This window comes from Patiria miniata, unplaced genomic scaffold (assembly GCF_015706575.1).
Source record: "Patiria miniata isolate m_02_andy unplaced genomic scaffold, ASM1570657v1 HiC_scaffold_7, whole genome shotgun sequence".
NCBI classification, from domain to species: Eukaryota; Metazoa; Echinodermata; class Asteroidea; order Valvatida; family Asterinidae; genus Patiria; species Patiria miniata.
This window is the reverse complement of record NW_024037074.1, coordinates 23,849,602-23,871,357: the sequence shown is the minus strand read 5'-3', so window position 1 is coordinate 23,871,357 and position 21,756 is coordinate 23,849,602. Positions and strand designations below refer to the sequence as shown.

The window sequence follows — 21,756 nt, the reverse complement described above, 5'->3', positions numbered from 1 at the left end:
TTGCGGTAAAACCATGCGGAGAAGAATCTCTCTTGAAACGAACCGGTTGGTTGCGAAACTCATCGTTCCAATCAGTTTGCTCTGATCATCTCCAGGAGAACACCGGTGTTAATCTACAGGTTAATGCAGAATATTAACAGGTTAATGTAGAATGCCATGGTCCAGTGGTTACTTGCTTGCTGGGGTTTGAACCCTGCCAGGAACATGGTGTTTGTGCCCTTGGCTACAATTGCCTCTCTCCACCCAGGAGTATGAATGGGTACCTGTGAGGGTCAAGGACCGATTGAGCGCTGGTATCGGCTGCCGCGTGGTCCCATGGTCTGATGAACGGGGTAATAATTGTAAAGCGCTTTCAGACTGTTGATACGATGAAAAGCGCTATGTTAGCACAATTATTATTATTAATTGTTATTATCAATTTTGTTTTTTTGTTTTTTAATCAGACTTGGCTTGCTGGTTTCGTGACCCCCAGCGGCAAGAACCACTGGATCGGACTTCATGATGTCGACAGAGAGGGGAATTTCTTCTGGGTGGATGGTACTACACTTACCGATAGCTCTCCCCTAGTGTAAGTAGTCCTCCCATTCACACAGGCAGTGGTGTAACATGTAGGGGGCATGACACCCCCCCCCCCCAACACCAAAATCTTGTGTGTCAGTTACAACTCGATGACTCCTGGTAACTTTCACATACATTCATACCTAGTATATGATGTCTCGCTATAAAAGTTGTGATGTTTTCAACTAATAAAATTGTTAAAGGTGATATGCAATATTTGCTGATCCTGGTAAATTTGCTGTTCCTGGTATGGTTCCTGGTAAATCATGCTAGGGAGTTAGGCCACACAAAAAAGTCTCCAGTTTCTGGTATGGGCACGCATTGCCGTAGCCATGCGCGTCGGCAAAATGAAATTTTTTTTGTTCAATGTAAGATGATGTCTCAAAACTGCCAAACTCACTGGTTTGACTGGAATCCTGCTGCTGCACAATTTTAACGTGTTTTTAGATGGGGTTACAATCGAGTATAAGCTATATTTGGCCTCTCTGGACTCCCACATATTTGCACTAAATTTAGTCGGGTGCCATTTGCAGTCATCAGCCGACATTTGAAGAAGAAAAAAACGGTAAAAAAAAAAAAAGGCGTGTCACCGCACCACTTTTGGGGCAAGCTCCATACCAGAAACCGGAGACTTTTTTTTTTGGCTTTAAATCAAGCTTGACATATTTGCACCCAGATCCCTGTGGGATACCAGCGCACCGAACAACATCGGCCAGGGCGAAGACTGCGTCGTGATCCAACCAAGCAACCAGAAATGGGGCGATCTGGACTGCTCCTTACGCAAACTGTCCATCTGCATGAGGCCTTACGGTAGGTTGTCTCCATACAGCTATTCTAAGTAGGCCTGAGGGTAAAATTGCCTACGCCAGCCAAATCACGGTTTAGCATGTTCGTCTGGAATCCTGACGATGGGAAAGCGCATATGTAAACAAAGCCATTTACGTCATTAGGTCTTGGGTCTATTCCTAGAGGGCTAAGACTGTGTCCAAATCATCTGGCTATGGCCAGAAATAACACGTACACCTATGGAAGCCACTGGCCGCCGGCTGCAGCCACTTCGTATGGAATCTTGTGTTATTTGCCGGCCGTAGTTAAGTGATTCGAACATAGCCTGACATCATTGTACACAATGTAGCCTCGCTTGGCACATCCAGGTTTGTGCACAAACTTTTGGAAAGCTTGAGTCTTTTTGCATGCATGCAATATTTGAAACTGATGTATAGAATGATGCCAATATGCCCCAAACCTTAATGCACAGTCAGTACATTTTCAATTTGCTCTGCACAAAAAAAATGCAGGAAATTCTGTTAACTATTGGGTGTACTTGAGGTGCTACAAGTACATTGTCTGCACAAGAAAAAGATAGAGCTCCACGTACATGCATTGGTTCTCTTGTGTGTCAGCCTTGTGCAGATGTACCCCTTCACAGGCTGGTGGGGAGCCGTTAAATCAGTTTCAATCGGGCGCCATCTTCCTTCGCGATAGTACCGGTACATCAATCCATACACTGTGCATGCCATGTGTATATGTGAAGCTTAGAACACAAAAATTTGCTAAGCACATAACAAACTTGCTAGCAGAAACAATTTACCAACCAAAATGTAATGTAAAGTATATTGCTTCTGACTGGTTATCGGCTGAGATTTTTGCTTACATAAACAATATTTTTCTGATTGGCCTTTCCATGAAATTGGACCCTGATTTTTTTTGGGGGGGGGGAGAAGGGGGGGGGTTTCATTACTGCAAGTTTGGGACAGGTTGGCGTAGCGATAGTTTCCTGGACTTCCAACGCCGTGACCCGGGTTCGAATCCTGCCACAACATGTGGATTTGATTATTATTAGTTCCTTCCTGATTCCTTTGGATTTCACCGCCGTGACCCGGGTTCGAATCCTGCCACAACATGTGGGTTTGATTATTATTAGTTCCTTCCTGATTCCTCTGGATTTTGCCCAGGAATATCCTTCCAGATTTTTGGCTTCTCATCTCCGTCTAAACCTGTCGTTTCCTTCCACATCTTCTACCGAGGGACCCCACTGGAAATGAGTCGATCCCGACCGAATGCCAAATTTGATTAATGAATAACTTAAGTCCACAACTTGAATTGCCTACTTGGTTGATTAAAGGCTTCCAACTTTGTTAACACACCACTGAACCATGCAAGGAGTAAGTAATATCATCAGATAACAAGGAAGATCTCTTCTCTAAAAGAAAACATGATATATATTTTGGGTAATCGTGTTTAGGACACCTCCATTTTTTTTGCAAGTGTCATTCAAAAATGACTTTTGCAAAATACAGTCAAAATTCCAAAATGACTTTTGCAGGCTTAAGCAGTTTTTTTTTCTTAAGATGAGCTTATTTTTTTTTTTTTGTAATTTTGATAAGTACTTTTGAAGACTGCACATTTTTAAAACCTTTTTTGCACTCTGAGTCATTGTCGCCATCTTGGGGCTTTTTTTTGGGGGGGGAGGGGTCATGCAGGTTGTCTTCATTGCTGTTTTACCCCATAATTTCCCTCATAAATCTAAACCCTGCCCTCTTCTCACAAAATTAAGCTTGCTGCCGTGAATAATTTAGATGATTCTAAACACCTAAGTGACTCCTTCTGCTTGTATCATTGCTAAATGTTTAGTTGAGTCCTTAAACAAAAAAGTGTCTTTTCGTTCTCTTAAATGGAACGAGGTCCTAAACTACATGATTACAATTTTAGGTTGTGTTGCTGAAAGAAACAACTGGAACGAACTCACCACATATAACTGTCAAACTTGCTTATAGCGGGATCCCATATTGAAACCCTCTTTTATTCCGTGTAGTTCATGTCATACGACAGCTACTTCCAAATATCACTTTAAACGAGAAAAACAATTATGTAAGGGATCATCAACGTTTCAGATTTATTTTAGCAAATGTGACCTTTTTGTTTTATTGTCAAGTGAATTAATTGACGCAGGGGTGCACTTCAGTAAATTAGTCTTGTCTGTTTTGAAGTCGCCATGGGAATATAAAAACCGAGGTGATAAAAAGCTGTGGGCGGTAGATTTAGTTTCAATTGGCAGTCGTTCAGGTTCGATTACCCTCCTTCTGTTGCTTTTGCGTCCCTCGACCTGTCACGATCCCAGGATGATTCATGGCGTGTGATTGATACGAGGGGATGGCCCTGCTTGAGAGGTTTTTTTTTTTTTTCAATTTCGTTTTTGGTTTGTATTCGATGGCGCTGCCGTGGCGAGTCACTGCAGAAAAGCTGTCGTCGTCATAACGGATGCGCCTCGTTAGCTGCACAGGACGTACAATCACGGTAGCCTCTTGAACCGACTTCTGGTCCAAGAAGTTACCCCTCCTGCTTCCCCCTCGCGAGATCGGGGCAGGAAGCGCACTGTGATCTGTCACTTTGAACCATCCTGATTTATTCAGTATCAACCAAAAAGTTTAATCCGCTACCACACAGATATTAAGGCATCTAGGAAATTAAGCTTTGTATATGTATGCCTCCCACACGTGGTCCTTATTTGACTGTCAGACTTGATCAAGTCATTAAATTATGATATCCCAGCACCTCAGAAAAACTTTTTTAATTTAGAATCTGAAATGTCTCCAGAGACAATTCATATCTCATGAAGTTGTCATATTTTGAGATGCCTGAGTCTGCTCCCCACCTTTTCTAAGCAAATCATCGGACGACGGGTCTGCGGTTACGGAGTACAACATCTGATGTGTTAAAGAGAGAGAGGGGAGAAATGACTGACTTCAGGGATTAACGAGAACTTGCTGGCTCTGGAGACTATCTGAACTTGGACACCGTTGATGCTCAACAGATTTGTGTATAATCACAACTGCGACTGATTGATGACCTCGGTTCCGGGCAGAGGACGGGACCATCACCAAGAATAGAGCCCTGGGTTTACCCTCCTTTACCCAGATGAGCCTACATTGTCAGAAGTGACTGTTCAAGTTGACCTTGTATTGTCATCGTCAAGTTTGGCTCTGTTGGGTCGACAGGTCCGTGAAGCATCATTTTTTCCCTGAATTTGACAGAGCCTTAGATTTGAGGTTAGAAAAGGTCTACTGCACCTGGAGCTTCTGACAGTGAAAGTCACAGCGATGGATGAACGAACAGCTGTCTTCCATTCGTTGATCCAGTTTTAATTTTTTTTTTTGTAAATCAATTCCGTTGAGACTTTATAGGGAGGGACGGCATTATCGGTTTTCATCCAACCACTAAGTTGGATAACGTCAGATAATAAGAACATGATGAGGATACTCCATCGGATGCCATATATCATGCAAGCGAGGTAGCACTGTCCAAGTTTCGTACCACAGAGATTTACGTCAGTTTTGAAAGGACTGGAATGAATATTTGGAATGAATGTTTCCAACGGAAAAGTGCGACAATCACTGGGTATTAAAACATGGCTTGTTCATTGTGGATAATAATGGCCTGTCTTGTGGAGTTAACATGTTCTCAATGTGGACGTTGAAGGGATCAATCAACATGCTTGGAAATCAAGAAACGGGATTATTTCTCCTCAAGTGTCGGTGGAGATCATTCAAGTTCCAGCCGCCTACTTTAAGTGGATACTGGCTTACTGTAGTTGTGAGCATATGCCTCCAGACTTTGCCCATTACCGGACAGTCAATTGGAAATACAACTCCAGAAATTGTCCAGAACGGTAACAGCAACGTAACTGCTGCCACAGTTGATACACCGACTACAAATAATTTGACGGCAGTTGTAGGTACGGACTGGTTGCCAACCGACGCCCCAGGAACTACAGAATTACCCCAAACAACTGCAACAACAGCAGGACGGACAAGTCAAATTTTATCGTGGAATACGACAACTGTCAGCACAACACCTGGTAGGACATGCATGCCAGGCTCTTTTTTTGGTGGTGGGGGGGGGATTGGTAGTGTGATTTGGATGGGTAGATGAACTAAGGTTTATGAAAGGTAAAGTTAAAAACTTGATGAATTTCACAACATGTGAAATTTGAGGTAAAAATGTTGCTCTAGCAAGACACCAGAGATGTAAAATTGTTAGGGGCCATGCCACGTGACAGCAACAGCATGCTCAATGCATTCTGAGACCTCCCCCCCCCCCCAACCTCAAAAAAAGTGGGTTTTGAAGCCAGGACCTTGTTTCTAATCGTTCAAATATCTTGAACGCTACTGTCAAGCTAAACCCCGTCCATCCAGAGGATATTAGCACCGGGCGACGCAATCAATTAACAATGATTAAATTTCCTGTCAGGATGATGTCAAGCTTTCATCTTCCTGTTCTTGCCGAGCTGTGATTATCTGGTTAGTTTTCAACTCTCTCAACAAGATTTCATCTCTTTTTATTCTGTTTTTTTTTTTATAGGAGAGATACCATTCACAACAGCAGCTCCTGAATGTGAGTATTTAAATAAGTCAATTTTTTCTGCAGTACTAAAAAGATCAAGAGACAAAATGGTTTCAGAGACAAACTTAATATTTTGGGTCTGAATCCACTGTACATAACGCTCAAGACAAATCACAAGTCAAGTCACCAGTCGCACCAAAGAAAGTCACAAATCGAATTCCACATCAATCACAAGTCAAATCACAAATCAAAACCAAATTGAAACACAAGTCACTACTGGTCAAATCACAAGTCAAATTCGGTTTTCAAGTAACAGTGGATGAACAATGACAAATGAATGCCTTTAGCACAGTTCATAGCTTGTCACTTGACTAGCAACAAGGTGACCAGCAGTCAATTTTACAAAACAGCGCGGAACTAACGCCGTGCGTAGGACTTACGCAATAAATTTGTTGCGCAGTAAACTTAACGATCGATTTCACAAAACATGACGTAGCTGCGTAACATTTTGAATTGCTATACCAGTACCTCATGCATATTTGTGACCGAAAGCCCAGAGATAAAACTTTTCCGATTTTAATCGGAAATCCGACTTTTTGAATTTTCCAACAAAATTACCGATTTTCTTACAATGTGTCCCACAAAATTTGATTTTGTAACGATTTTTTCACAAAATGTCATTTTATTTCGATCATAATATCGAAGAAAGGTCGATGAAAAGTTGATGGAAATGGCACGTTAAAATCAGCGCGAACATAGTTTTAATCTCTTTCACCAGTCGTTATTGGAGTGTTTCAACGGTAGAAACACAGGCCATAACACTGATTGGAGCCTTTTCCGGCTGGACAAAAGGTTAAACATTGACAGGTGACATGGAAAAATCACCGTGTCGCACGTGCATGCATATGTACAAAGATGATATGCAATGGTACCAGCGCCGTTCCGCACCGTACCGTCTGCTAGCACTTGGCCGGTCGGGAACGGGTAGCCTCTTGAACGATCCAGTGGATAAAATCATTATGTTGTGCGATTTTCGGAGGTTTCAGTTTAGTTGTACAAAATGCAATGCTTTACAAATCATGATGATTATCTCGAGGATAGTGAAGAGAGCATTAGCGATCAACACTTCACTGGCATTTGTTGCAAGAGAAACATGATAAATGCCTGATTTTTCCCCACGTACGAATGCAAGTGGCGTATTGGAGTTGTGTGGAGTTGTGTGGTTGAATCATGGACATGATTGAAGCACCATGAACGGTGCCCTTGTCTTTCAGACTTTTTCCTCGACTTTCTGACTCCATTATGCGCCTATCAAATGTTTCGTTCCCCCTCCCCCCCCCCCCCCAGCATTTTTCGACAGCGGTTTGTGTATGATTTTGTTCGGTCACAAAACTGTCAGTGAATCACAACCGCCCGCCATTTTGAAAAAAGTTTTGCCCAACTTTCTTAGAAATCGTACGGCAACTCTATAAGTTCTGGCCTAAGTAAAACAGCAATTCATTTACCTCAAACACACAGCTATGAGTGTCTTGTATCAACCTTGATAAGTTGTGCAAAAACAGGCTCCACTTCTATCACGATTTGCTGGTAAAATAGGTCGTTTTCAGTCACTACGCCACAATTTATGCCACCTAAAATAATTGTGCCAGTTACGCCGTAAATTGTTGCACACGTCCCGGACTTGTGAAACTATGAAACTTTTGTGAAATACGTCATAACTTAAATGCTGCGTAGCGTGAAATGTAGCGCAACTTAACACAATCAATTGTGGCGCGAGGGGCGTTACGCCATTGCGTAAAGTTTCGTGAAATCGGCTGCTGGGATTTATCTTTTAGGACTTGACTTCAACAAATGCATCAGGTGCTGGACTCAGCGTTCTGTGTTTATTTTTTATTTGTTTGTACACATTCTGGACTATGTGCTGAATTGGGCACCATGAAGGAAGCCTATATGACATGGGGTATGTGGTATGAATCAGGGGCAGAATCAGAGGAAATCTACTTCAATGTTGGTAGGAAATCCAGTATTATCCCTGCTACTGAGCTGCAATGGGGATGCGGGGGGGGGGGATTTTGAAGTTGAAAGAACTGGTCTATATAAGGACGTTCGCAATACAGATGAATGAGGAGTCTCTGACGTACATCAGTCGTAGCTGCAATCGGCTGAATGAGGACGTGTCTCGGACGGTGTTTTCGAGCACAATTCAAAACATGAGTCGGCAACTTTTTAATTGAAATCGAGATCCTCGAATATTGTTTTCTCAGAATGTACAGCATTCACTGAAGGGTTAACTGAAGGTTAATATTAATAATAACACGATTTATAGCGCGCATTTTCGCAAGTAACAATGCGCGCCTAAGGACAACTCCAGAAGACAAGTTACAGATTATGTGGAGAAAACAGATCAGTTTTCAGTCTGCCCTTAAAGTTGTCAAGAGAACTGATGTTGCGGATGTTGTGTGACAAGGAATTCCAGCATCGGGGACCAGACACTGAGAAGGCCCTGTCCCCTGCCTTTTTGAATGTGCGTGGAACTCTTAAGGTTCAGCACGCTTCTTTAGATTTTGGCACTTTTGTTGATTCAAATGACAAAAATGCGCAAATGACAAATGATGTACCCTACCTTTAAAATACTTGTCTTGTTTCTAAAAAAAAATTGCATAAATTGTTTCCAGACCCACCTTGTCCTACCGACGATGCCTGGATCCTCAGGGGAGATTCCTGCTACTACTTCAGTTCCGTCACTGACGCAGCCGAGGGGCGTAGGAGCTGGGATGGGGCGGAGCAATGGTGTAACCAGAAGGGGGGCAACCTCATCTCCATCCACGGCATGGACGAGCAAGACTTTGTCAATCTCAAGGTATGTTTGGTAGCAATCTTTGTTAGGGCTGTGCAGAATTAACCGGATATTCGTATATTGGATAATTAACCGAATATCCAAATAGCCTTGGTTTTTCCAATTCAAATATTAAAAAATGTGAGTGGTCTTGAGGATAAGATGAAAAACGTCAACTATTTCATTACAAGTTGCGTGGTTTTATTGTTTGTCCAATTCCAGCATTTTCTTGAAAGCCACATTTTAGCAGAATACTAGCTCAAATTTCTTCTTAAAAATCAGTCAATTAACAGCATCTATATTATGTTGAAAAGTTCTTTGCCAATTTTCACAAAGTGTGTGAACGTCGTGAAAATATGTGTGGGCAAGGCCAAAAAAAAAATCTGCTTTCGATTACATGGCATTCGAAAATAAGTTAGGCAGGTAGGGAATGTTTTTTTTCCCAAATTTTTTTTGTTTACGATCATATGAATGCGTCAGCGTTTATTCAAGGGTAAAAGGTAAAAATTGATGGTTTTGGGTGTTTTTTCTCATTTTCCCAATAAAAATTTAGGGTAGGGGCTGTCAGAATAGGGTAGGTAGGGAAACCGGAAGCACAACTATTTTTTTTTTCCCAACTGCTGGCTTGCATTACACCATGCCAAACAAGCAATTTTGCCATTCTTCCTAACTTGAAGGAAAGAAGATAAAATACCTTTTCATTTGTTATGCAAAAATGTTACAGACTAATAACGAGGTTTTAATCAAAGGTCACATAATTTACTGTCATTTACAATTTTACTTATTTGTTTTTCCAAGACAAAATGAATATTTATTTTCCTTTATTGTACATGCTATATGAATTGTATTTTGTTCATGGTTGGATATAAACAAATGTTATATTGAATTGAATCGAATTGAAAAGACTTGAAAACATTATCTCATCAAACAGAAGTATTTTTGTCAATGTAGTTAAAGGTAATATACAACACTTTCTTTTGTTGTAAATTTCAGGAATGGATGGATTTGGGGGTTAGTATTTTATAGCAAATATTGTTACACTCTCCTTTTTAAAGTTGTGTGTTCAAAGATGCTGGAAAAAATAAGAAACGGGGGATTGTCCGGTCAGGGAACCTGACTAGCTGGCTTGCACCCGTTCACAGAGGTGTAATCGATTGAAAAAAAAAATGTGGACTAACTAAATTTGTAAAATTGGGGGTCAACCATAATTGGAAATTGATACAAAATTTCTACTGTTCTTGAAAATGACAGCACATTAGGTCCCATGATTTCCAAGGATGTTTGAAACCGTATTAAACACTTTCAGTCAAGTAAGGTATTTGATAATAATTGGTAGTTTTTTGGGTTTTTAAAATTTTTGCAAATGTTGTATATCAAGTTTAAATATTTATAAGATGGAATTTTGCGTCGGGATGATGCAAATCAAATTAGGTTTTGCCACACTGAGTATACAGTGTTTTATACGCCGCTGAAGGGCAAAACCTAATTTAATTCACCTTTAAGTAGGTTCACGTACATAGATTCTAAAGTCTTTTCTGCGTACGCGATCGGAAATGCGAAGCTTCCGGTACGCTTTGCCGTATGGTTTCAGCAAAATGCGTAACTCATCCTCCCTACTCTTTTCCACAGAACCACACCTGTTTAACATTTTCAGTCGATGTATAGGAAATGAATCCCTATTTCGAGCTTTTTATCACTGGGTCAGTACCAGCTGTTGAACCAATTATCCCTGCTAAAAGACAACACTGACTCTTTCCTGAAAGATTCATTGAGAAAGTCAAATACTATGCCTCCGTACATTCTGGCATTTGTATCCTTGTGGAGTTATTTCTTTGTTCTTGTGTACTAAAGTTTTTGAGTTTGAAAGTGTTCTTTTAAAATCCTCCTATTTTAACTAGAATTAATTTCCTGGGCTGAAATTCGGGCTTACTATCCCTTACATAAAATACTTCAATTTGCGACTGATCAACACACCTTGGAAATTCCTAGTTTTTGAGTAAAATCAGAATATCTATTTCATGATAACCTTGTGGAGACGTATTCACCTATAGAAATTGCTCTGTGGAGACATATACAATCTTTTGTTCCCTATTGTGCACATGTCTCCACAGGGTGCCGTGTACCAGATTGTATTTAGGTACATGTCAAACACTTCAAGGCATTTGCAAATTGGATGGATTTTGTTAAAGGAACACTTTTTTCGGAATTCTCCCAAATGTAGTGTTTTATATTGTTTACTAGCCACATTTAAATTGTTTGGGTCACAGAAAATCCAACATAAAGTCTAACAAAAACAGATAAAATGTTGGGAAAACAGTGAAAATAAGATTGGCACTGCATTACATGCATCATATGTATTAAACTGACATCAGGACCCACGTTAATTTCAACCTTACACCCACAACGATCCTAGAGCGAACACGTGGTTGAGGCAAATTTGTAAAAAATAACACTCGTAATGAGAATGACAACTAAAGTGCCCCAATTTTGGAGGACCAAAATTATGTACCCCGAAATTCCTTCGCGTGGTAAAAACATAAATAATAGCATATTTTCAAGGTAGAGTTTCATGAACGTTCATATTCTACTTTTTAGTGATCTTTCAAACTGTTAGCGTTTTGTGGTAAACATCTTTTTGAGCTCAAAAAGTGCTTTATTCTACAACTGCAAATGATCATCATGCAAAAAGTAACGCTAAAATTTGCAAATTACTTAATTTATTCAGTAATTAATTAATTCGAGTGAGTGCTAAAATGGAATTGACTTGAGGTTTCTTTTTCTTCATAGGTGGAAGCATCAAACGTGGATTCTCACTGGATTGGAATAAGAGAATACGAAATCAAAGGAGTGTACTCGTAAGTTGTCTTTAGCATACTTTTAGATTTGATTTGCAGCAATGAAACAAAACTCGGCGGTAGCTTGTGCTTGTGACTGAAAATAAAAACATCTCGTAATAACAAGCGGCGACGCTTTGTGCTCTGAATTCGCTGGAATTCCCGGTTTCCCCAGTGTAAAATTTCTCAAAAGAACTGGCTTATTCTGGACAAACTCTCAGTGCTGAGATTTGTTAAAAACGTTTGAGCAATATGCTCTAGAGAAAGCCATGGAAAAGTTGGACTTCGGATTGGTTTTTTTAAGTGTCATCTCTATGGTCTTTAATTTTACATAGGGATAATCGATTATCGAATATTCTCGACATTGGATTTCCGATATATCGATTATGAAACTTCTGATAGTGACGGTGCATATGGTTGGTTAAAGTAAACACTGAAAGAAAAAGTTCGTCGGAAGGAAAACAAATTAATTTTGTTTTTGGAGAGCACAGACCTTGACCTGATTGTGATAAGCTAAACTTAGTAGAACTCGACAAAAATGTGTGCTTTACATCTCCTGAACCCCCCCCCCCCCAACTGAAGAGAAGTCAAAAAGTCAGAGCTGTCTTAAGCCAATTCCCGCTATCACGGAAACACTCCTAATCCCTGGCATCCTTTGGCTTAACTGACCGGAGAAAGATTGAATTCCCTTGGGTAGGGATGCCTCGTCCATCACGCGGAAGATCCAATTCCAGAGGAAACAAAAATTGCCATTGTTTTCTATCTGGCCGAATAGCAAGATGGTGGATGACCTTTGTTTAATCTGACATCTGTCACACTATTCTATTCATTCTACCCATTGACCTCGGTAGTCATATTTCCTATGGTTTCATTGTGTAATATTTAACAACTTTGGAGCATAGTCTCATTTTTTTGCTATTTTTTTTTTTTTTTTTTTGGAAGTAAGAACATTTCTCAAAATCGTAAGAAGGATGCATAAAAGGCCTAGGCGAGCAGTGGATTTTTCTACAAGAGTACTCGCAAAATAATTACTTGCAAGTACAGTAGTCGAGTACTCGCGGGTAGTTAACCGAATTCCCATAAAAGCAGAAAAATGACATATACTTTAGTATGACGGGAAGTAACTACAAACAAATTACGTGCAAGTCACATCACATCTATCAGCACTGAGATATCCTTACTGTGCGATGTTTTGGGTCAGTTACTTGAATTTTGTTGGGGGGGGGGACAAATGGAATCCTAGGGAGAGAGAGGTGGAGGGAGTGATTCCCTGTTTGCAGGGGACGCATTACGCTGTGAACCCTAAATCCTAAATTGCTACTCGTGAGTAGCTGTTTTTACTCTCGCCAGGATGAGTACTCGAGGAGATGAAACACCACAAGTTGAACGAGTAGCATAAACTACTCGGGAGTAGTTGAGTAATGAAGTAACTCACTCAGTGGAAGTGCATAACAACCAACCTATGGAAGATTTAGTTCAGAGGCTACTTTACATTTAGGAGAAAACTTTGGGTCTCTTTAACTGGATTCCAAAACTCTCATGTTCATAACCTTTTGGTGCACCCAACAAATTCAGGGGGACAAGCATTACATTCACTGTGTGGACTTCCGAACAAAAGGTGTCCATATAAACCAGGTAGCAGCGACGTTGTGTGGACTTGCCCATGTCCACACAAAGTTTTCCCCTCTCTGAAAAAGAGGTTTAGAGGCATTTTTGGGTTAGGTTTATCCGTGGCAAAATGAAGAGAAACGCTAGAGGGAATCATAGAAAAAAAATTTAGTTTGAAAGAGTTTTCACAGTTTGAGAAAAAGGAGTTTTTTCACTGGTTTTTCTTAACTACACGAAAACAAAGGAATGTCCACACTAGGTATGTAAAACAAACATGGGTGGATGCTTAGAAGTCATTACGTTCCAAAACGGGGGGAGGGGGAGGGGGCAAATATTCCCTTTCAACCCCTTATACCACCTACTTGTATGATGTTATTTTGAAGTTCTAAGTCTTTCCCTACCCTTGACTGATTGCTAGTCCTATTGTATTGATTTCCTCAGCTGGTCTGATGGCACTCCTGTCGACTTTGATTTCTGGGCCCCTGGCGAACCCAACGACTACAACGGTGAAGAACAGTGCGCTGAGACATACAATGGAGGTCAGTGACCTTTAAAAACATATACGATCATTTTTCACAAAAGTAACTTACCAAACTATTATCAAAAAGTTTACTGAGACTAAAGATCGCACTGGTTCTAAATATCCCGTGAAATTATTCCATCTGGCTTGCTGTCATTCAGAAGAAATCAAGAAATATAGGTTATTAGCAACGATCAGTCAGTTGACTGTGTTTTGGAGTAAAGAGTTCTGTTGACAAAATTGTGTTACCTGATCAAAAGATTGTGCGTGGTTTTTCACCGTTTGCTTGAAAAAGTGTAATATCCACTGGGTTGAAACTTCAACAGGTTAGGTTTTGAACTTTCTTCTTTGGATTTTGAGTGGTGTTATTATTGGGAACAAACAATGCATGAAAAGCAAACGGTCCTATATGCTTTTACTTGTAAATTTCCTTTATAGACCTAATTTTCACGATGTCACAGTGACTGTGTCTTAAAGGTGCACAGGACCATTTGTGTTTTGTGCATTTTTGTCACTGGAAGCAACAAAAGTCCTAAAACAAGGGGGAACAAACACATAAATTGCACAATTTTTTTGGTCTAGTAAAATAACATATGTGTGTGCCCACAGGCACCCTATTTTGAGACCACCTTCAAAGTTAGTTTTCTTTCAAATGATACAATTTCGGGCAGAATAATTTTACAGGGAATTGTCAGATTAAGTGGCAGCACAGTAAGCGAACAGTGATATTAGAGCTGTCCAGTGTTGAATAATTTAGTATGGGTGGCTAGTGAATAAAGCGCTCGCCTCTCACCAATGTGGCCCAGGTTCGTTTCCTGGCTCGGACTATATGTGAGTAGGGTTGTTAGTTAATTCTCTCCAGTGCCACAAGGATTTTGTGTGAGCTCTCCAGTTGTCCTCCCTCTGCGAAAGTCAACACTTTCGATTTCTGGCTGTGCTTCGTGGTCATACATGGGTCATATGGTGGCAGCCTAAGGCGCCTGTACATGCCTTCGACTCGGCCACGTTGTAGCTGCGTCCTTCGCAATTCAGCTTCTCAGCTGCGAGTAAGGATGATTAGCCCCCAAATTAGTAAATTATTATAACTCAAAACTGCGTTTGACCTAATATTTGGATATTCAAAACTGCAAGCTGCAAACTGCATGCTGCGCCGGTAAAAAGTTGCGCGAAGAGCGCGCCAGTTAACATATGCGTGCAGTGTTTGCTATTGGGCACTGGAGTGTTTTGCAGTAAGTATTTTACAACTGTAAAAGGGCTTTAAACAGCTAAAAGAAAGTGAACAATGAACCGCTGTTTACAGCGGGGGGGGGGGGGGGGGGGGGGGGGGGGGGTCGCACGGTGTCAGATTGCAAATGGGTTGGAGATTTTAAAAGTGAAATTGGGATGTGTTAGAACCACAATTAGAACAGCGAAATTGACCTGTTTGAAAAATTTGCAGGGATGAAGATCGCCACCTATTGTCCGATAGTGTCCATGATTGTTTGCTTTTAAACAGCGCCTCCTATCAGTAGATCGTACATGTCCCATCCCTGTCCCCCTCCCCCTGCTTTGACTGAGAATCATGACTGAGGAAAATTTTGTCTTCATATGTCAAATGATAAAAAAATTCACAAAAAGCAAACGATCCTCTGCATCTTATTGTTGGTAGTCCCCAAATTTGCTGAGGTCTGTGCTCATATGTGCACCAGTTTCATTTAAATATTTCATAATGGCCTGTACAGATGGTAAGTGGAACGACAACAACTGCGGCATCGACCGCAACTTCATCTGCCGCAAGCACGTCAACTCGGTCACGCCGGTCACCAAGCCCACCACGCCAGCTCCCACTGGCTACTGCCCAGTCGGCGCGGCCAAGTTTGACAACCGCTGCTACGTCTTCATTGGTAAGGATGAGGCAGACAGGAAGAGCTGGGAGGATGCCAGGGAGGCTTGCGAGACATCTCTGGGCAGCCGGCTGGCCATCATCCACTCCGCACCGCTCCAGTGTAAGTGCAGCACAACCTATCGATAGGCTGGATAGCTCATACCACCAGCGCCGCCTACAACTTTGAAGGCCTCTTTGGCAAGTCTAAGGCTTCTGATGGTTGACGCTTAGGGGAGAATTCAGGAATAAGTAAAGTCTTTAAAACAAGAATGTTTAATCAGCGCAATATGTAAGGGAGCAGACTAATGATCAGCCTGGCAGCACGATGTTGATGTCCCTGTATTTTTTTGTGTATGGTCTGACGTTACCGTTTTGTCTGATTTTTCTCTTGACTATCCAAATTTTCCGAAGAATGTTCGTGTTGGTCGCGATCGTAAGTGGGTGTAAGTCAAGCTACACCCTAAAGGATATTTTTTAGAGGTTTAAGGGGATCGAAGTGTCATCTGCAATATCAGCCGACAACTTTGTTCTGACTTCTGTGCCCCAACGGAAAAAAAGTAGGGGGAAACGCGTCGCCGCACCATAAAAAGTAGGGGGGGAAACGTGTCGCCGCACCACTTTCGGGCAAGCTCCATACCAGAAACCGGAGACTTTTTTGGGCCTAAGGGTTAATTTCTTTTTCAATCCTGGTTTCTCTCAGCGTTCCTGACCACCAAACTCAAGGGTCTGGACTACCGCATGTGGATCGGTCTGAGTGATCTCACCAGCAACTCCCAGTTCAGATGGATCGATGGGACGGCATTGGACTACACCAACTGGAATTCAGGGGAACCCAACGAGGCTAACGGCGAGGTAGGTTTACGGTCCCTTAACTATTTCATGCCAGGACTATTTTTGCCAAAACATTCAGATTTTTGCAAAAGGTACAATTTTCCAGCTAACTTCTCAAACACAGCCAAATGCCACAAGTACTGATTCATAAGAGTCATTTCAACAGTATTTGTACGATATTTCTGGCCGAAACCTCACATGTTTCAATATTCTGAGGTGTGCACTGGAGCGTAAATTGTCAAACAATAGGCCATGCACAACGGCCAATGAATCAAGCCCATGTGAGTGTTAAGAATATAACCAATTCATGATCAACCACTCTGAAGTCCCAATCTGAGAAATACTGTTGAGCAAGATATAGACTTTGAGTCTATCCATTTCTCCTGCTACGTTCTATAGGAGGACTGTGTGGAGATGACCTATGATGTGGTCGCCGCCGGGGAATGGAACGACAACGCCTGCTCCAAACTCAACGGCTACATCTGCCAGTCATACCCAGGTCAGCATTAAACGTTATAATCTATTTTATTGTGTCGCCTAAACAAAGTTTTGGGGACACTTTCAGTCCTAAATTCTGTATGACTCTCATATGACTGTATGACTGTATGTTAAATTTTAGGTTTTTTGAAAAAGTGTGTAACTTCTACATGCTTTCATGGATTTGGATGAAACTTGGATGCAGTGACCCTTGGGTAGGAAGACACAATTCTTCATCGGATTACTGAGGTCAAAGGTCATCTATTATTATTTAAATGTGTGAGACTTAAAAAATAATGCACAGTACATGCCATTCCTCATGGGCCAAGCAGTAGATTAAAAACGGGATACTACAACAACTGTTGTTGCCAGTGTTTCGCCAATCAGAATCGTGGAAAAGTAGCGCGCATCTGCTCAACCGGAAATGTCCACACAAGCTTTAACGTGGGGAAATTTAATGACCACAAAGATAGCCCATTTTTACACTAAATTCCTTGTATCTTCAGAACAGACGGTCGCACAAATCTGGGGGTTGCAGATTATGAAAATTCATTCTTCTGGCTTTAAGTCTATCTATGTCTGGCTTGGAAAGGCAGAAAAACCACTGTTCAATTTTTTATAGAAAATGTGGGGTATGAGGCAATTGCCCATGGAGCGGAACAGAAAATGACCGTTTGTGACAGACCTTTGGTTGTTTATCTCAACATATCTCGAGAACCCAATGTAAGAGCACACTGGGGGTAGAGGTTTTGTAAAGAAGATGAAGTTCTCTTTCCATTCATATAAGACTCGATTTCATTGGTTAAGAAACCACTGATTATTTTTTTGTCAAAGGTTCTCCAATGACTGGATTTCTTGCAGAGGTCAGTTGTGTGAGTGCACGTGGCCAGCGTGTTGCATGTGGTATGCAAATCGCAAGGTCAATTGGGCAAGCTGTGAAGCTGTCTCACACACATTGATCTTTTGCGCGTTTGGGCCCCAAACTTTTCATTATGGTTTGCTGGAAGATAAGATCAATAGTAGTAGTCTTTTATTTCTTATCATCCTTTCAGCATTTTTTTTCCTATTGCTATCCACCAGATCCTTCCCTGAACCCTCCCCTTGTGCCGATCAGTGCCTGCCGGGCAGGCTACAGCCAGTACGGCACCGGCTGTTTCAAAGTCATCTCAGCGCCCATGAAGTTCAGCGACGCCAACGACGAGTGTCGTAGAGACAACGTCTACCTCACCAGCATCGCCGACCAGTATGAGCAGGCCTTTGTGGAGACGCTACTCCACGATAATGGCGGCACGCCTGTTTGGATCGGTTTGGTGGATGATAAGGTAAATAACCCTTTCCACATGGCCCTTGATATCTCAGCTGCAAATGGCATGCAAATTTAATCAGAAAGTCCTCACTCAAAATGAAGATAATGATGGCAAAAAAATACCCTGTGAAATCATTCTTCCTGAATTGATATCTTGGTTCTTGGTTCTTGGTTGGTTCTTCTCCTAAATACCCCGCCCGGGAATTTTAACAGGAGGCCAGAAACACCGGGGCAAACCCCTTCTGTTAGCAATATGTGTCACTGGATTCTTTTACGTGCATTGCATTACACATCACATGTATCCTATGGCTTTACGTCCCATCCGAAGGACGAAGCAATAATGGTTAAGTGCCTTGCTCAAGGGCACAAGTGTCCAGACCGGGCTCGAACCCACGCCACTGTTGCCTCTGAAATACCAGAGCATGAGTCTGGTGCTCTTACCACAAGGCCATGACACTCCTTATCGTATCAGAAGAAAATCATTCAGAAGAAAGCAATAGTTACATGTACAGGGGTTTTGAAAAAGTGTTTCCCACGGGCACACTCAGAGTCCAGTTACACGATCAAAGATATTGTGCACATGTTTTCTCAGCTTTTTCAAAATGTATAGTATCCACTGAAGTGAACTTTCAACAGGTTAGTTGTTGTGCACCCTGAGAAGATTTTAAGCAAATCAGTTGCTTTAAATGAAACAAATATGCAAACAAAAGCAAATTAGCCTGCATATCTTTAGAAATCAAAAGTACTTTTGTTGGTGTTGGGTAGCAGTATCAAATTATTCCAAGCTTTGAATTTTTCACACTACCAGGTTGAAGGTGAGTACAGATGGGTGGACAGCTGGCCTGTGTACTTCACCCACTGGGGGCGGAGCGAGCCCAGCAAGGGGGCGGGCGAGGGATGCGTTGCCATGGAAACCAACGGCAACTGGAACGACACACGGTGCTCCGATATGTATTCCGCTGTGTGCAAGTACTCCTTAGGTGAGTTTGAACGAAGTGAATTAATAAGAAGGAGGTTTCACAGTCAAAATGCCATGCAATCTGTGTTACTTGTGGACAATTCTCGGCTGATTTATGCTTAGCACGTAAACTTTCTAACCAGTACATTCTGCTTAACATCTCCATCAAATTGGCCCCTGAAGTCGTCAAAGTTTGATCTTCAACTGTGCAGTATTGCAATACTGAACTGGGATGTGTTCAAGTGAACATGTTTGCATTTGTTAGCTAGTCGAAAAACTGTTGTCAAAATGGCGGCTTCCTGTATGCGAATGCTACAAGTGTCAATGTTTAGATAGCAGTGAAATTTCTTCCTGTAATATCTGAACTTATACTTGGGATGTTTAAAACAGAAAATGTTACCTCTGGCAGGATCGTACAGTTATGGTGTGTGCTAGCCATGTTGGGAAATTCAGCAAATGACTCAGACCATTTGCTGTGGTTTCTAACATTCACCAACGCTGATGGCAAACAGCCGGTCCTACTTACGTAAACTTTGCCAACATTGTTCGGATATGTGGAAGGCACCCCAGGTGTAATTATTACAAATTTTCTTCATATAAAGAAACTCTTCCCACGGACCATCCCGACACGCCCGGTACCTGTCCGGATGGCTGGTCCCCGTACGGCAGTAACTGCTACTACTTCCAGCCTGAGGGCCAGAATCTGGTGGAGTGGCCGGTGGCCGACTTTGACTGCGTCAGCATGGGCGGCCAGCTGGCCTCCATCCACAGCAAGCCAGAGAATGAGTTTGTGCGCAGCAACACCAAGCGGACTGAATCTATGTGGATTGGACTCTACCGCTCCGACGCAGGTAATATTGAGGACTTTGTGGACATTTAAGGGATTTTCAGTGTTTTCTTGATTAAGGTTTCTACTTCCCTGATCTAAACAAGTGTGAAAGGCAAGCGAGAGGGCCATGGTCTACTGTTTACTGGACCGTCTCCTATGTTTTCAGTACTTTTGCTCATAATAGAGAGTGCAAAGTCTTGCCAGTCGATGTTCACTTTTTATGTGAACGTGTCGGTACCAAACACTGAATAGTTTAGTCACAGACCCCGTGTTTGCATTTACCTAATTGTTATCTGCATGATCGTTTGAATGGAAGTTGAGGTCAACAGTTTAAGTTTATAATAGTCAACAATTGGCAATATTTTCAATATATTTTAAATTGTAATGCTTTATTTCGAAAAACCCATTTATTTGCCTTTGATTGGATGGACTCAGTCAGGACACAAAATGCAAAAAAAAAACCAGGACATTACACTCATTGTAGATCCTATACATGGTGCCCGGATGTGCTGAAAAATCTTGCTGGTTTTTTAGGTTAACTTGCACGCTCTGTACCTGTGTTCATTGTGTTCGTGGTGGTTGTGTTCATTGGCAAGACACTTTACTACAATTGCCTCCCTTCATCACCCAGCCAAATAAATGGGTACCTGTTTGGGTAGAGAACAGATTGCGCTGATCTCAAAACTGCTTCATATAAATGATCTTACGGCCTGATGAATAGGGGTAAGCGCTTGGAGATATTTGTATAGGACACTTTATCAGCACAACACAATAAGTATCATTATGAATATGTATGAGATGTACGGATGACTTTTATCAGACTGTGATAGATCTTTGTATTTTCCGTCCTGATTTGCAGGTGGCTTCTCCTGGGAGGACGGCACGGGTGTGGACTTCGTCAACTGGGCACAGGATGAACCGTCGTGGCAATGGGACGGCGAGCACGAGAACTGCGTGGAGTTGTACCTGGACCGGGGAGAGTGGAACGACCTGGACTGCAAGTTCCTCAAGTCCTACGTCTGCAAGATGCCCAAAAGTGAGCCAGGCACGACGTGCTTAACCCTTAGTCCCTGTACTGCCCCAAACTGCCCTGCCTGTTAGTCCTTATACTGCCCCAAATTGCCTTAGCACTGTTAAGTTTAACAAACTCACAGAGGAGTAAAGCAATTTAAGTGTCAATTGGTTGAACAGGTGTCAATTTAGTACTTTAAACTCTGTCATGCCTTGTGGCATGAAGTGTCCAATTTTAGATGTTTTTCAGTTGTTGTCAAAAGAAAGACTCTCACTTTTGATTTTTCCTGTAAGTAGCAAGTTTCAAAGCAGAACCCCATTAAATTTCGTTATTATTGGGGGAGGGGGGTGGATTTATCAAGGAGTACAGAGTGTTTGGGATTCTTTGCTGCTGGTAGAAATATATTGCTAGTAACAACAGGGTTAGTAGCAGTGGTTATCTCCAATAGCAAGAATTGAACCTTGAGGACAACGGCTGTTCATGCATCTAGTTTACACAAATTTTCTGGATTTAGACTATATTTGGCGTCAGGTTGAGTTTGGATTTAAACAGTTTTTTCGCAAGCATTATTAAGTTCATCATGTTTTCACTTAAAGCTGATCTTACATGTAAATCCTCAAATCTCATCTAGTTACACACCTTACCTCATCCCTCAAATTCATTCTTCTCTTTTGACAGTCCCAATCACCGGACCCCCAGGACAAGTCACAGACGCTCCTCCAGCTACCAATTCAGGAGTCACCAAATCACCACAGAGTGAGTTTATCAATTGCTCTACAA

At 41.7% G+C, this 21,756-nt stretch overlaps 1 protein-coding gene across 1 annotated transcript in view; it reads left to right on the top strand.

The window, feature by feature from the left end:
- The window catches only part of LOC119745046 (lymphocyte antigen 75-like), a 59,483-nt gene that overhangs the window by 36,516 nt on the left and 1,211 nt on the right, over nucleotides 1-21,756 (top strand). Inside the window, exons 38-51 of the mRNA XM_038221270.1 lie at nucleotides 444-568; nucleotides 1,235-1,368; nucleotides 5,920-5,952; nucleotides 8,577-8,761; nucleotides 11,525-11,592; nucleotides 13,621-13,718; nucleotides 15,421-15,684; nucleotides 16,264-16,415; nucleotides 16,794-16,893; nucleotides 17,952-18,193; nucleotides 18,986-19,157; nucleotides 19,738-19,986; nucleotides 20,824-21,000; nucleotides 21,655-21,732. Of these exons, the coding sequence (XP_038077198.1) occupies nucleotides 444-568; nucleotides 1,235-1,368; nucleotides 5,920-5,952; nucleotides 8,577-8,761; nucleotides 11,525-11,592; nucleotides 13,621-13,718; nucleotides 15,421-15,684; nucleotides 16,264-16,415; nucleotides 16,794-16,893; nucleotides 17,952-18,193; nucleotides 18,986-19,157; nucleotides 19,738-19,986; nucleotides 20,824-21,000; nucleotides 21,655-21,732 (2,077 nt within the window). The remainder of the gene's footprint in view (nucleotides 1-443; nucleotides 569-1,234; nucleotides 1,369-5,919; nucleotides 5,953-8,576; nucleotides 8,762-11,524; nucleotides 11,593-13,620; nucleotides 13,719-15,420; nucleotides 15,685-16,263; nucleotides 16,416-16,793; nucleotides 16,894-17,951; nucleotides 18,194-18,985; nucleotides 19,158-19,737; nucleotides 19,987-20,823; nucleotides 21,001-21,654; nucleotides 21,733-21,756) is intronic.